At 50.3% G+C, this 13905-nt stretch overlaps 1 protein-coding gene across 2 annotated transcripts; it reads right to left on the bottom strand.

The window, feature by feature from the left end:
• Nucleotides 1–995: 995 nt before the first annotated feature.
• Nucleotides 996–12967, bottom strand: LOC136507895 (calcineurin B-like protein 2). 2 transcript variants are annotated; one of them, XR_010771777.1, is made up of 10 exons: nt 12668–12967; nt 12349–12547; nt 12130–12212; nt 11911–11970; nt 10550–10658; nt 9505–9557; nt 9047–9127; nt 8331–8443; nt 1644–1820; nt 996–1109 (listed from the first exon to the last, which is right to left on the bottom strand). XR_010771777.1 is itself a non-coding variant. In XM_066502489.1 (9 exons), exons 2-9 carry the CDS (start codon nt 12467–12469, stop codon nt 1763–1765), a joined length of 678 nt encoding a protein of 225 aa, XP_066358586.1. In that variant the 5' UTR covers nt 12470–12547; nt 12668–12967; the 3' UTR covers nt 1533–1762. The 2 variants fall into 2 exon arrangements, 1 of the variants encoding a protein (XP_066358586.1); XM_066502489.1 differs by lacking the exon at nt 996–1109 and having other exon boundaries at nt 1533–1820.
• Between the last annotated feature and the right edge of the window lie 938 nt (nt 12968–13905).

Below are 13905 nucleotides of genomic sequence, written 5' to 3'. Positions count from 1 at the left end.
ATGGAGAGAGAGGCGAGCGGAAGCGCGTGGTGGAGAAGGAGGCGTAGTGGAGAGAAGGCGGGCAGGAGGCAAGGTGGAGATGGCGGGCGGGATGCGCAACGGAGCACGGTCATAGGCTCGCGGCGCTGCGGTGAGTTTTTTTATTTTTCTTTTTTTTAGAAAACTACCGTGGCCGGAGGTGAGTGGATTGGAATAGATAAGAGAGTCTTCTAGGCCTTCCGGCCTGCCAGCGGGGCTACCCGGGCGGATGGACGCCCTAATACAAGCATTACCCTTTTTTTAATATCTACCTCGCGTTTAACAGTAAAGCCACGCCTAGGTCACAAGGTAACAAGAAGGTTATTAGTCCATTACTTAAATGTCGAAGCAGTCCAGGGTTACCAAAGAACGTACTCGCTCTGTCCTGTAATATAGTGCATTCTAGAAAGTTTAAGATAAATTAAGAGAGAAGATAAAAGACGCATGTACCCACATTTTGTTTTCTAATCAGACGCTATCATCAACAAGATTAATGGTGATTGGTTGATAAATGAAAAGTATTTAATGTAAAATTATTTTTTGTCCTCTAGAATGTATTATATTTGAGGATAGATTTTGAATGCTAAAACACACATATTACATGATGGAAGGAGTAAATGCAGGGCAACGCCACGTCGTATTTTCTTTCATGCCGTCGCTCACTCGATATCTCCATCTCCCCTCCGATCCTATTGTTTGTCCACTTGTTTCCTCCATCTTTAGGTCGATTCTACTCTTATTGGTCTGATTTTTGCCATCTCCCACTTGTTAATCGCTCGGTCTGGATGGGGATGAAACGAGAGGCGTGTGTTACTGCACAAGGTTCTGTGGTTGCAGTTTGAATTCGATTGTCTACCAACATATACTCCCACCGTGTCTCTAAAAGAAGTCGTTTTGACATTGATGACATCGACACAGTCTTCAAAAACAACCTTGATTGCTACTTTTTGCTATTAAATATACATATTTATAAAACATAGTGAATATATACTTTTATAAAACTATATTTCGAGATGAATCTAGTTGCATCACTTCCTTATTTTCAAACTCTAACCCAAAAGAATTTATTTATAGTCAAAGTTTAAAATATTTGACTTAACCTTAAAACGACTTCCTTTGGGAACATGGAGGCAGTACAAATTTTGGAGAATACGACACTTGAATTCACATGTTCCAATATGATCCTCTAAATATTGTTCTATGGAATATACATATATGCACCATGAAAATATCTGTCGACTCAGAAAAAAACATGGTACTCAGAAACTAAAATGCTTGGAGAAATAATGGGAGAAAGAATGAACTGGAGAAAAAAACACAAATACATTTTGGAAAACTAATGGAAGCACACAAGTACACACCTTCAACCAAAAACATTTCTGCTCGAGCTATAACTAAAAAGAAGTCCAAGCACAATAGAAATCCTTAAAGCGCTGTTTCTATCCTGTACAAAAGACAGAAGCTTCTAAGAACCGGATCCGATTGCTGGCCAGGCCAGCCAAAAGAAAAAAAAAAAGGGAAACTTTGGACATATATACTACATATCCTTTCCAAGCGCATCCAGACATGCAAATGAAAGAAACAACGTTGACAAAAGATTCGAGTTCTTGAATCCAGCATGCAACATACTTCGGAGCACTACAATCTCGGTCAATCCAACAACCCAATATTGAGAAATGAAAACCATATCAGAACCCCACGATCATATCTTCTGATGTTTCTTGTCAAAATAATCCCATGAATCTCAGTTATCATCGACTTGAGAGTGAAAGACAAAGCTTGGAAATGTAGTGGTGATGTCCCTGTACAAATATAGCAATGCAGACTTGTGAGATATCTCAAGAAGAAGAGACAATGGCGATCCATACTATGAACTGACAGCATCCAATACAGAAACTAGAAAAGGACAGGTTAATTTAAAGCATGATGCATCTTTTAAGACCATCAGCCCGATGCTTCTCTGACAAGTTCTTAGACAGTGGTTTGCCTTCCCAAAAACTCATTCAGCATATTTCCTAATAGAAACATAAACAATTTGGAAGTGCGTCAACAGTAAGGCATGGTTTTTATATGAGCTACACTGAAGCCCCAACTATAGTGAGCCAGTACGCTGTCAGTGTCATCTATGCAATTTGATTGAAATAGTGCAATCCTGATTTATTGCATTTCAGTTGCATGCCTCACTACACTACAACATTGTATTGTTTTCCTCTGCAAGATATTGAATGCTTAGCGCGAAATTGTGCATCACAAATCTTATCTTATCACTCCTTAACTCCTTTAATTGATAAAAATGAAAATTTTCATCACCCTATTCAAGAGCAGTAATAACCAATGCATATTTGGCGCTCAGGAGGGCTGGCTAGCTAAAACATCATGTTGCAATGTTTCAAACAATCATCACAAAAATCATTTGTAGTACACATAAAGTTAAGTTCCGTTGCAACAATACAGTTTGAAATTCATCATAGATGTCAAGAAACAAAATAGACAAGCAGTCAACCAGGCACTGTTCATCATGTGCTGAGAGTGATACTTGTGTTTTTTGAATCTCAACATCAAAGATGAATTTTAAACTGAATTTTTGTGATGATTTTTTGAAACATTACAACATGATATTTTAGCCAAGGGAAAGAGGGAGCCATATAAAAATTTAAGTTAGAGCAAAGAGCATTATGATGGATAAGTGTCTGTGGTCTTTGTGGGGCTGCAGCAGCATGGTGGTCTTGCTGCCCATGGTGGTCTTGCTGCCCATCAAGGACATCATCCTTGACTGGCTAGGACAGCATCTTAGACTAGCATCTTAGCATATGCTTGGCTGGCTAGCAGCGGCTGGCTAGCAGCCTATAAATATGTATCCCCAACCTCTCAGGTTGGCATGGCATTTGTGTGAGAAATAAACCAGAAAATTGCCCCAACTCCTAGTGTCATCCTCTCTCGATAAGAGTAAGAATTCTGCTACTACCAAGAGTAAGAATTCAGTGACTAACAACTGGTATCAGAGCCGTACTATCCTGTAGCCTGAGCATCTCCTACTCATCTCCTTTCCCAGCCGCGCAACAGCCCCAGCTGGGAGCAGCAGCAGCTCCGACCGCTCTTGCTCACTCCTCTCCCTCTACGTAGCCCTCTCCCCACGCAGCAGCCCCCCGGGAGCGCGTCATGTCCACAGGGCAGTCTCAGCGCTCGGTCATCTCGAGCACGTGGCGTCGGCAGGAGGCCGAACTTGCCGCGGCAGAGGAACGCGAGCGAGCGGCGGCAGAGACCGCTGCAGCGGCGGCAAGGGCGTCGAGGCTGGTAGCGGCGGCGGCGGATGCAGCGCGTGCGATGGCAGCATCAGCAGCTCCGTTTCTACTGACGACAGCGCCAACGCGGACCTCGAGCTGCTGGGGAGGGAGGCAGCGCGAGCGCGGGCGGCGCAGTGGGCAGCCGCGCACGCCCACGAGCACGGCGGCAGCCCAGACAGGCGCGGACGCGCCGGCGGCGCTCCTGGAGGAGGCACGCACGGCAACGGTGGCGGACGGGTTGATGGAGAGTGCGGCTTTCACAGGCAGCGTGGCTCTCTCTCCCCGGATCGGTACCGTGGTTACCACGGGCTCCAGGCTGTTGTCAGGGACATCGGCCCCGGCGGTGGGTGGCCTACCCTCACTAAGACCAACTACGTCGAGTGGGCCGCGGTGATGAGGGTAAAGCTCCAGGTGCGGCACATGTGGGAGGCAGTCCGGTACGGCGACGTCGACTACGACCAGGATCGACGGGCGCTGGATGCCCTCATCACTGCAGCCCCGCCTGAGATGCAGTTCTCGCTTACCAACAAGCGGACTGCCAAGGAGGCTTGGGACGCCATCGCTGCAGCACGCATCGGCAGCGACCGCGCTCGCAAGTCCACACTGCAGGCACTTCGCAAGGAGTGGGAGAACCTGGCCTTCAAGCCAGGTGAGAACGTTGATGACTTTGCTCTCCGTCTCAACACTCTGTTGCAAAAGATGGTGCAGTTCGGCGATGACACCTACGGCGAGAGAGCTGTCGAAAAGCTCTTTCGTTGCGCCCCCAAAAAGTACAAGTAGATGGCTCGCTCGATCGAGTCCCTGCTGGATCTCTCCACGATGTCGATCGAGGAGGCGATAGGTCGCCTCAAGGTCGTCGACAGCGATGAGTCACAGTCTCTCTCGGGGCCCATCACCACTGGCGGGAAGCTCCTTCTCACTCGGGAGCAGTGGGTTGCCTGTCAAGGTGACCGGAAGAAGGGGGAGCCTTCTTCTGCGACAGGCGGCCGCTAGCGTGGCAAGCTGCGCAAGGCGCGCAGAGACGCCCAGGCCGGGGCGCGAGGACGTGCCGAGGGTGATGCCCACGGAGGCGCCCAGGGCGGCGCCGCCGGCAAGCACAAGCTGGCACGAGACGACACCTGCCGCAACTGCGGCCAGCTTGGCCATTGGGCCAAGGACTGTCGACAGCCACGACGCGGCCAGGCCCACGTCGCACAGGCGGAGGAGCCGGCTCTGTTCATGGCACATGCAAGCATCGAGCTACCTCCAGCGGCACCGGCCGCAGCGGCTCTCCTCCACCTTGACGAGCCAAAAGCACACGCCCTCCTCGGCGACGGCTCTGGCAACGACAAGACTGACGGGTGGTGCCTCGACACCGGTGCCACCCATCACATGACCGGCCGACGGGAGTTCTTCACCGAGCTTGACTCTAGCGTCCGAGGCTCCGTCAAGTTTGGGGATGCCTCCGGCGTGGAGATCAAGGGCGTCGACTCCGTCATCTTCATCGCCGTGTCTGGTGAGCACAGGCTGCTCACCGGAGTCTACTACATCCCTGCGTTGAGGAACTCCATCATCAGCTTAGGACAGCTGGATGAGAAAGGTTCGCGCGTGGTGGTTGAGGATGGAGTCATGAGGATTTGGGATCGCCGTCGTCGCCTTCTTGCCAAGGTATCCAGAAGCGCAAATCGACTCTACATCCTTAACGTGCAGGTGGCACAACCCCTCTGTCTCGCTGCTCGTCGGGACGACGAGGCGTGGCAGTGGCACGAGCTTTTCGGGCACCTTCACTTTGAGGCCCTGAAGCGGCTCAGTGCCACAGAGATAGTGCGAGGCCTGCCGTGCCTCGACCATGTGGAGCAGCTCTGCGACGTCTGCGTGTTGACGAAGCAGAGGCGACTCCCCTTTCCCCAGCGGGCGAGCTTTCGAGCCAAGGAGAGGCTCGAGCTTGTGCACGGGGACTTGTGTGGCCCAGTGACACCGGCCACACCGGGAGGACGACGCTACTTCCTGCTGCTCGTCGACGACTTCTCCCGCTACATGTGGGTGATGGTCCTCGACAGCAAGGGAGAGGTTGCGGACGCCATCAGGTGCGCGCAGGCTGCTGCGGAGGCGGAGTGCGGCCGCAAGCTGCGCATCGACAACGGTGGCGAATTCACGGCAGGTGAATTCGCGTCGTACTGCGCTGATGAGGGCATTCAGCGCCACTACTCCGCGCCGTACAGCCCGCAGCAGAATGGCGTCGTCGAGCGGCGCAACCAGACGATTGTGGGGATGGCTCGGGCCCTTCTCAAGCAGAGGGGGATGCCGGCTATCTTCTGGGGAGAGGCGGTGGTGCCGACCGTCTACATCCTCAACCGCTCGCCTACCAAGGCGCTCGACGGCAGGACGCCGTACGAGGCTTGGCATGGGCGCAAGCCGGCGGTCTCCCACTTGCGGGTCTTCGGCTGCCTCGCGTTCGCCAAGGAGCTTGGCCACATCAGCAAGCTCGACGACAGGAGCACTCCGGGAGTGTTCATCGGCTACGCGGAGGGCTCGAAGGCCTACCGCATCCTCGACCCGAAGACACAGCGTGTGCGCACGGCGCGCGACGTTGTGTTCAACGAAGGGCGAGGATGAGCATAGGACAAGGCGGTGGACGACGGCTCGGCTCCGACGTACGACGACTTCACTGTCGAGTACGTCTACTTCGAGGGAACTGGGGGAGTAGGCAACTCTTCTTCGACGAGCGCGTCTACCCTAGTCCCCGAGCCTCCACCGACCCCGACGCCTGCTACTCCGACAGCACCACGCTCTCCAGCCAGGACTTCGGCTGCGATGAGTTCTTCGCCGGCTCCACCACAGCCGGCACTGCCACGCACTCCAACACCGACAGACACCTCTCCGGGCACGTCTACTCCAACACCAGCTCATGTCGAGCACAGCCCGGTTGAGCTCGCTACTCCGCTCTCTCACGACGAGGAGCGCATCGACGCGTACCACGACGGCGAGCCGTTGCGGTACCGTACGATGGAGAACCTTCTCGGCGACCAGCCGGTGCCGGGACCGGTGCCTCATGACCTGGAGGCGCAGTTGCACCTTGCGTGTGACGACGGCGAGCCTCGGTCGTTTGCAGAGGCCGAGAGACACGCGGCATGGCGCGTCGCGATGCAATTGGAGATGGATGCGGTTGAAAAGAACCGCACCTGGGAGCTTGCTGACCTTCCTCGTGGTCACCGTGCGATCACCCTTAAGTGGATGTACAAGCTGAAGAGGGATGAAGCCGGCGCCATCATCAAGCACAAGGCTCGCTTGGTGGCACGAGGTTTCGTGCAGCAGGAGGGGGTCGACTTCGATGACGCCTTTGCTCCCGTGGCACGGATGGAGTCCGTGCGACTCCTCCTTGCGCTAGCTGCCCAGGAGGGCTGGCGTGTTCATCACATGGACGTCAAGTCAGCGTTCCTTAACGGCGACTTGAAGGAGGAGGTCTATGTGCACCAGCTGCCGGGATTTGCGATCCCCGGCAAGGAGGGCAAGGTGCTCCGCCTGCGCAAGGCCCTCTATGGCTTGCGGCAGGCACCGAGGGCGTGAAATGCCAAGTTGGATTCCACGCTAAAGGGGATGGGCTTCGAGCAAAGCCTGCACGAGGCGGCCATCTACCGACGGGGCAGTGGAGGAAATGCTCTGCTGGTGGGTGTCTACGTCGACGACTTGGTGATCACCGGCACCAAGGATGCGGAGGTGGCGGCATTCAAGGAAGAGATGAAGGCCACCTTCCAGATGAGTGACCTGGGGCCTCTCTCCTTCTACCTAGGAATCGAGGTGCACCAGGATGACTCCGGGATCACGCTTCAACAGACCGCCTACACCAAGCGCGTCGTTGAGCTAGCTGGGCTCACCGACTGCAACCCAGCTCTCACTCCGATGGAGAGGCTGAAGCTGAGCCGCGACAGCACGACGGAGGAGGTGGACGCTACGCAGTACCGGCGTCTTGTGGGGAGCCTTCGCTACCTCGCCCACACACGGCCAGACTTGGCGTTCTCCGTCGGCTACGTTAGTCGGTTCATGCAGCGACCGACGACGGAGCACCAGCATGCCGTGAAGAGGATCATCCGCTACGTTGTGGGGACTCTCGACCATGGCCTCTACTGCCCTAGGTGCCCTGGGGCGGCACACTTCGTCGGGTACAGCGACAGCGACCACGCCGGCGACATCGACACCAGCAAGAGCACGAGCGGGATCCTCTTCCTCCTCGGCAAGTGCCTCGTTAGCTGGCAGTCGGTCAAGCAGCAGGTGGTGGCCCTGTCCAGCTGCGAGGCCGAGTACATAGCGGCCTCCACCGCTTCGACTCAGGCACTCTGGCTCGCTCGACTGCTTGGTGATCTCCTCGGCAGAGACACTAGAGCGGTGGAGCTCAGGATGGACAGCAAGTCCGCTCTGGCCCTGGCAAAGAACCCCGTTTTCCATGAACGGAGTAAGCACATCCGGGTGAGGTACCACTTCATCCGAGGCTGTTTGGAGGAAGGGAGCTACATCAACACCAAGGACCAGCTTGCGGACCTGCTTACCAAGCCTCTTGGGAGGATCAAGTTCCTTGAGCTCTGCTCCAGGACCGGGATGGTTCAACTTTCCCACAAGACGACGCACAAGACTTAGGGGGAGAATGATGGATAAGTCTCTGTGGTCTTTGTGGGGCTGTTGTGGGGCAGCAGCAGCATGGTGGTCTTGCTGCCCATCAAGGACAACATCCTTGACTAGCTAGGATAGCATCTTAGCATCTAGGACAGCATCTATGACAGCATCTTAGACTAGCATATTGGCATATGCTTATAAATATGTATCCCCAACCCCTCAGGTTGGCATGGCATTTGTGTGAGAAATAAACCAGAAAATTGCCCCAACTCCTAGTGCCATCCTCTCTCGAGAGTAAGAATTCTGCTACTACCAAGAGTAAGAATTTAGCGACTAACACATTATACCCAGACTTCTTAAGATTAAGCATAAAAGGACAAAGCTATATATAATAATATGACAGTTTGACAAGCAATACACACAGCCAAGAAGGTTCCTTACTTGAGGTACTGAAGAGTCATGTTCTTCAGCAGAGATGGATGCCGAATGACTAGATTGCGCCACTCTTCCTTGTCAATTCTTCCGTCATGCTTTGTGTCTGCCTCCTCAAATGTCTTATAATGACAAAAGAAAACAAAATGAGCGAGGGGGATATCAACAAGCAAGAGGATGACAATCTGATTATTTCTCATGCCAAACCCACTGAAACCATACAACAGCAGGGAACAATGTGTCAAGAAAGAAACAAGATACATTCATGGAATTGACATCTTATGATCTTGATTCTTGACGCAAGTGACTGTAGAAAATCAGAGATAAGCACTAATGCACTTTCTCGAAGGATGCACCAAACAGTGACCAAAAATGGTGGAATGGTACGTCCAATTACATTTGCCTACTGCATCATATCTTGGACTCAAATAAACAAGAAAGACATGGCACGTGTCTCACAATTTGATAAATGTTTACCAGCACAGCCCCTCAGTTAAATATAATGCTCGCAAATACTCTATTGGAAATGTATGTATGAAACAGTATTATGTAGTTGAATAGAGAAATATGCACAACATTCTGAGACATACTCCCTCTTGTCATCTTCATATGACGTTTCAGGTCAAACTTGCTGTCTGAAACATCATATAAAGCTCACTGGAGGAGCACTACACTATACAGATAAATAGGATATACAATAATATAAATGCACAACTTCAGCAAACCTTGTCAATTATACTCTCTACAATTTCATCTGAAAGATTCATCCCTGACTCGGCAAGTGTCGCAACAACCATCTGCTTAACCTGAAAGCCAAACGCAATAAACCATTAAGGCTAGATAAAAAAGAGCATAATTCAATCCAAAGACGACATTTCTTATGAAGAGTACTTCAGAAAAAAAGGAAACAATTCAATCAAAAGAAAGCAGTTCTTGAAAACTGAACACGCATTTCATTTGGTCATTCCTTAAGGGAAAAAAACCTAAGACAATATCCCACGAAGACAATTGAGAGTTCACCTATATCAAGCTATTAAATCAACTGGCATTACCAACGCTACTGCTGCTACCCCATGATATAAGATTTTAATGATGTTACCATATTTGGGTCGGTCAGTGTACATAAAAGCTAACTCCTACCATGTAAAAACCTTTGGCAGCAATACTATCCACAGTTCCATACCTCTTGTCTCTCAATGTAGCCTTGCTGCTTGAGATCATACAGCCGGAATGAAACTGCAGTAACGATACAAGATTTTTTCCTTCAGAATTTAGCGTTAAAAAATACAAGTGGAAAAGCAGGAGCATTACATAAAATAAGTTTGTTAAACTTCAGCTTTACCATAAACTCAGTATATTACTAAAAGAATGTTGAATAGACTACACATTAGTGAATCCAAGTACATCCAAAATTTGGAATGGTATTTTAAATAGGCAACGTATCGGGTGCAAACCAACCAATCTGTGCAAACTTGAAAACTATCAATCAGGATCACTAGATGTTGATCCAATGGATGGGGTGAGAGGTGTGATTTTTTTTGCGCTGAAGCCCCCCACCTGCCGGCCTTTTTTTTACGCTTAAGCCCCCTCACCCCATCCATTGGATCAACATCTAGTGGTCCTGAATGGTAGTTTCCAAGTTTGCACAGGTTGATTGGTTTGCACCTGATATGTTGCCTTTTAAATAAGCTTCAAGTTATTGTCGTGAATTATCCCTCGACCTGCGGGGGAAAGACAAAAAAAAAAAACTCGACCACAGGGTGGGCATTGCAATAAGAAGCTGTAAGGATTTGAACGCAGCCCGGCAAGGGGAGACCCCCCAAGCACACTACTGTAACCGGTATAACTTGTGTGACAAGCTGGTACCAGCTGGGGAAAGACCGCCCCTGCGGCATTGTATTAAGAAGAAATTTCTCGCACATAGGCCAAGAAACACGCTGAAGGCTGGCTGCCCTAGACATGCCACCGAGCGCCCAGGACACATGCCTACAGCCATGTGCATCTCGCTGAAAGCGACACAGGTGGCCCATGGGATATTGTCATTTTGGCTTAAAAAAGGTGATAAACAACACAGGTGGGCCCAGGATTGATGCGGAAAAAAGCGGTGCTACTAAGGCAGTAAGGCTCCTGTGACCAACTGACCATTAGGCCAATCACGTATAATAGAACTTAGATTAATATTTATAGTGGAGAGCCAAATTATCAATTTACAAAACACAAGAGCTCACAGTCAATTTTGTCATCAAGGGGAGCATTAGGATGAAATACTGAGAGAGCACGAGCAAATTCTTCAAATCCTAAAATTCCATTGTGCTTTGTGTCAAACAAATCAAATACCTGCAAGGGAAAATATTAAGGACATGATTTACTTTTATATCAGTAGCCAAAAGCAAGATCAGGGATCCACATTTTTCGTGCATTTTTCCACACAAAACATGGTTCTAAACATACTAGCTTCAATTGATACATAATTGGATCATAAGTGTCCCATTTGAATAGCTTTCAAGTATCAAGTGATATGCAGAGAGTCATTTTGCTCACAACACACAACAATTATGAAAGGCAACAGCCTTCCCCCCACCCCAAAAAAAAAAAACAGAAGCATGGCAGTTGAGCCAAAAAAAAAAAAACATGTATGGCATTCCTACTGATGCATTATAGACTAGTCACCGAAAAGCTCATTTGTCTAAGTACGAATTCAGAGTATATTTAGATATATAACAACACTGTATCCGTGACATATGAGCATTCTGAAATAAAGAAATCATACAGAAGTACATGCATAATGCATTGTGTAATGCAACGCAGCGCAGGCATTGCATGGCATAAGATATAAGGCATTTCTGTAGAAACCAATCTAGACAAGTCATACAAAATTTATTCACATAAGCAGTACGCACGCTCAACTTCCATTCAGATATATACAACACTACAGCACAGTGCATTTGCATCACACACTAATGTGAGGAATTAATAAGGAGATTAGCAAGCATTTCATGTTGCAACATAAGTAGGTGCTATGTGCTATGTGAGGAAAGGGGTCATGTCAAAACTTATATTACTGCAAAGATTTTAACAAATAACAATGTCTTGATTTGAAACAAAAATTCACAATGAATAAATAAATAACAAAGATTATGCAAAACAATAACCGAAACTAGGATCTTGTCAAATTGGCTAACAAAAGGTGCTAAACAACACAAAGGTGGGGCACAGGATTGACGCGGCCCACAAAAGGGGATCCTAATTCCTAAACCATAGATAAAGGGTTTATATCATCTTTACATGACTAACTCACTCATTTAGCAAGACAATTGGTGAGAAAGCATAAATAACAATAGATTCTTACAGAAAATGGGTAACTAAAGCATATATCAATAGGACCCTGAATAGCCCCTCAAAAAATCCAATGCAATCAGAAAGACTACAGGAGTCAACTCTCTGTTGAACTCTCACCCGCAAGTTTTTTATAGCTTTCATCACCTGCGCAGCATTAACTATCGAGCAATCCTGATTCTCATCGATTTGCAAAATTCCCAGAAACAAAATTGTAAAGCATATCAACAATATGCAACAAATGAAGGCTCACACGATCCGCGAACAGGCTCTCCTTCTTGCTGGTCTTAAATAGCGCCAACTGAAACTCCTCCTGCGCAGAGGTGACAAACAAGAACAGCCATCTCAGCATTGGCCATCACACACACGCATACTAACAGGACCATCCACACTTGCACATACCACACACAGATTAGTAAGAGATTACATAAGAACCAAGCAGTGAAGAGTGAACCAAACACCCATCGCTGACCTTGTTAATCAGCCCGTCATCGATGACGGCGCTGCTGATCTTCTTGAACAGCTCGTACAGCGCCTCGACCTCGCTAACGCTGACTGCAGGAACAACAAGCACAGGCAGGCCCACCCAGCCAGACCGAACCAGGCGCGGGCGTCAATTCAATTCATTCCCTCGTGCGTGCGAAATGAAGCAGCGACAGAGCAGCAGGGGAGGAAGCGGATTGGGGCTTACAGACGGTCTCCCTGGCGAGGACCTGGGGGTCCTCGAGCCCCCGCGGCTGCTTGAGCTCGACGTCGCAGCACTTGAGCAGGACCGCGAGCAGCTGCCTCACCCCGTCCAGGCACTGCACCATGATATGCCCTCGCCACCGGCTCCCGCACCCGCCGCCCCACGCCACTCACGGGTCACCGCCCCATCCCACGGCCGGCTCCTGCGAGGATCGAGCACTAGATCAATCAACCAACTAACCACCAGTCCCAAAGCGAAGCCAAACGATGGGGCCGCCGAGGCAAGGGTTGCTGGAGGGAGAATCGGGTTGGGCGGGCGTTACCTCGAGGGAGGGAGTGAGGGGTGGGAATGGGGGGCGCGATCTCTCCGGCGGCGGCGGCGGCGGCGGCGAGGGGCTTGGGGTAGGGCGCGGCGGGATCAGGGCTCGAGGGGAGGGCAATGCAAATCGCGACGGGGAAGTGGGTCGCGGTTGCGGGGTTGGGCTCGGCTTCGCCTCCTCCCCCCTCTCCGTCGTCGGTGTCGTACGCTGCCTGCCGCGCGAGGCGTGTGTGCGGTGTGCGCTCGTGCCGCGCGTGTTCCCCTCTCTCCCGGCTGCCGGGGCTCTCGGCGTTGCCGTTTCGGGCTCATCATTGGTGTGGGCCCGATCTGCCGCGGGGGACGAGGTGGGCCCCGCCAAGTGACTCTTGGCTCGGCGAGCCGCCGCTGCGCGCCCGTGGGGGCGGGACGTGGAATATAACCGTGTTTTTATTATTTTATTATTATAGTATAACATTGTTTTGGGAACAATCTATTCTTCTCAAAATAAGTGAGCAGCTCAGACGGACTCTTTATACCCTTCCTAATCGCTACCGGTAGGTGTAAAATGTGGCCGATAAGTAAATATTTATAATTTTACCATGTCTTATGATCGGATATGGTCTGACACTCAATAACATAAGATTTATACTGGTTCAGGCAACGTGTCCTACATCCAGTTTTAGTCGGTCGGTGACTTTATTTCTGAGCCCATGTGCTCGGAGTTTGTTGTGGGGTTACAAATGAATAAGGAATGAGAAGGGGTGTTAGAGGTCCGGCTGAACTCTGAACCGAATGGAAGAGAGTGATGGGTGCTCTAACGTGCGCTAAGTATTTGAGCGTATGCTCTGTGTAGCTGTCGAGTTCTAGAGTTGTTGAGCTGTTCGAGTCCTCAGGTCGTCGAGTCCTCGAGTCGTCTAGCCTTCTCCTGTTGAGAGAGAGCACATCCCTTTTTATAGGTGAAGGTGATGGCCTTACAATCAGAGAGAGAGGGAGCGTATATGTGCTACATAGTCTTGTTGTCCACGCTGTCGGGTACGAGACGGCTGCCAGCGCCCACAATACTGCTTATGCCCAGACGCGTCTGGCAGGCTCTACCATGTTCGCCTGGTACGACAAACAACGACGTCCACAACACTGTTTATGCTCTAACACGCCTAGAAGGTTGTAGAGTGTCCGTCTGTCATAGCCTGGTGGCACCGTCCTGTAGGTACGCAGGGTATGGCAAGGTACGGTCCTCGGTATTACGGTTGACTTGAACGCCTT

The sequence above is a fragment of the Miscanthus floridulus genome, chromosome 15 (assembly GCF_019320115.1).
Source record: "Miscanthus floridulus cultivar M001 chromosome 15, ASM1932011v1, whole genome shotgun sequence".
Taxonomy (NCBI): domain Eukaryota; kingdom Viridiplantae; phylum Streptophyta; class Magnoliopsida; order Poales; family Poaceae; genus Miscanthus; species Miscanthus floridulus.
Note: the sequence above shows the minus strand (reverse complement) of the source record. Positions and strands in the feature narration are given on the sequence as shown.

Coding starts and splice junctions, on each gene's coding strand:
- LOC136507895 (XM_066502489.1), bottom strand. CDS start 12,469: ATGGTGCAGTGCCTGGACGGGGTGAGGCAGCTGCTCGCGGTCCTGCTC. Junction 12,213..12,348: donor CCTCGCCAGGGAGACCGTCT/GTAAGCCCCAAT, acceptor TTGTTCCTGCAG/TCAGCGTTAGCGAGGTCGAG. Junction 8,444..9,046: donor TAGAGAGTATAATTGACAAG/GTTTGCTGAAGT, acceptor TGTCATTATAAG/ACATTTGAGGAGGCAGACAC.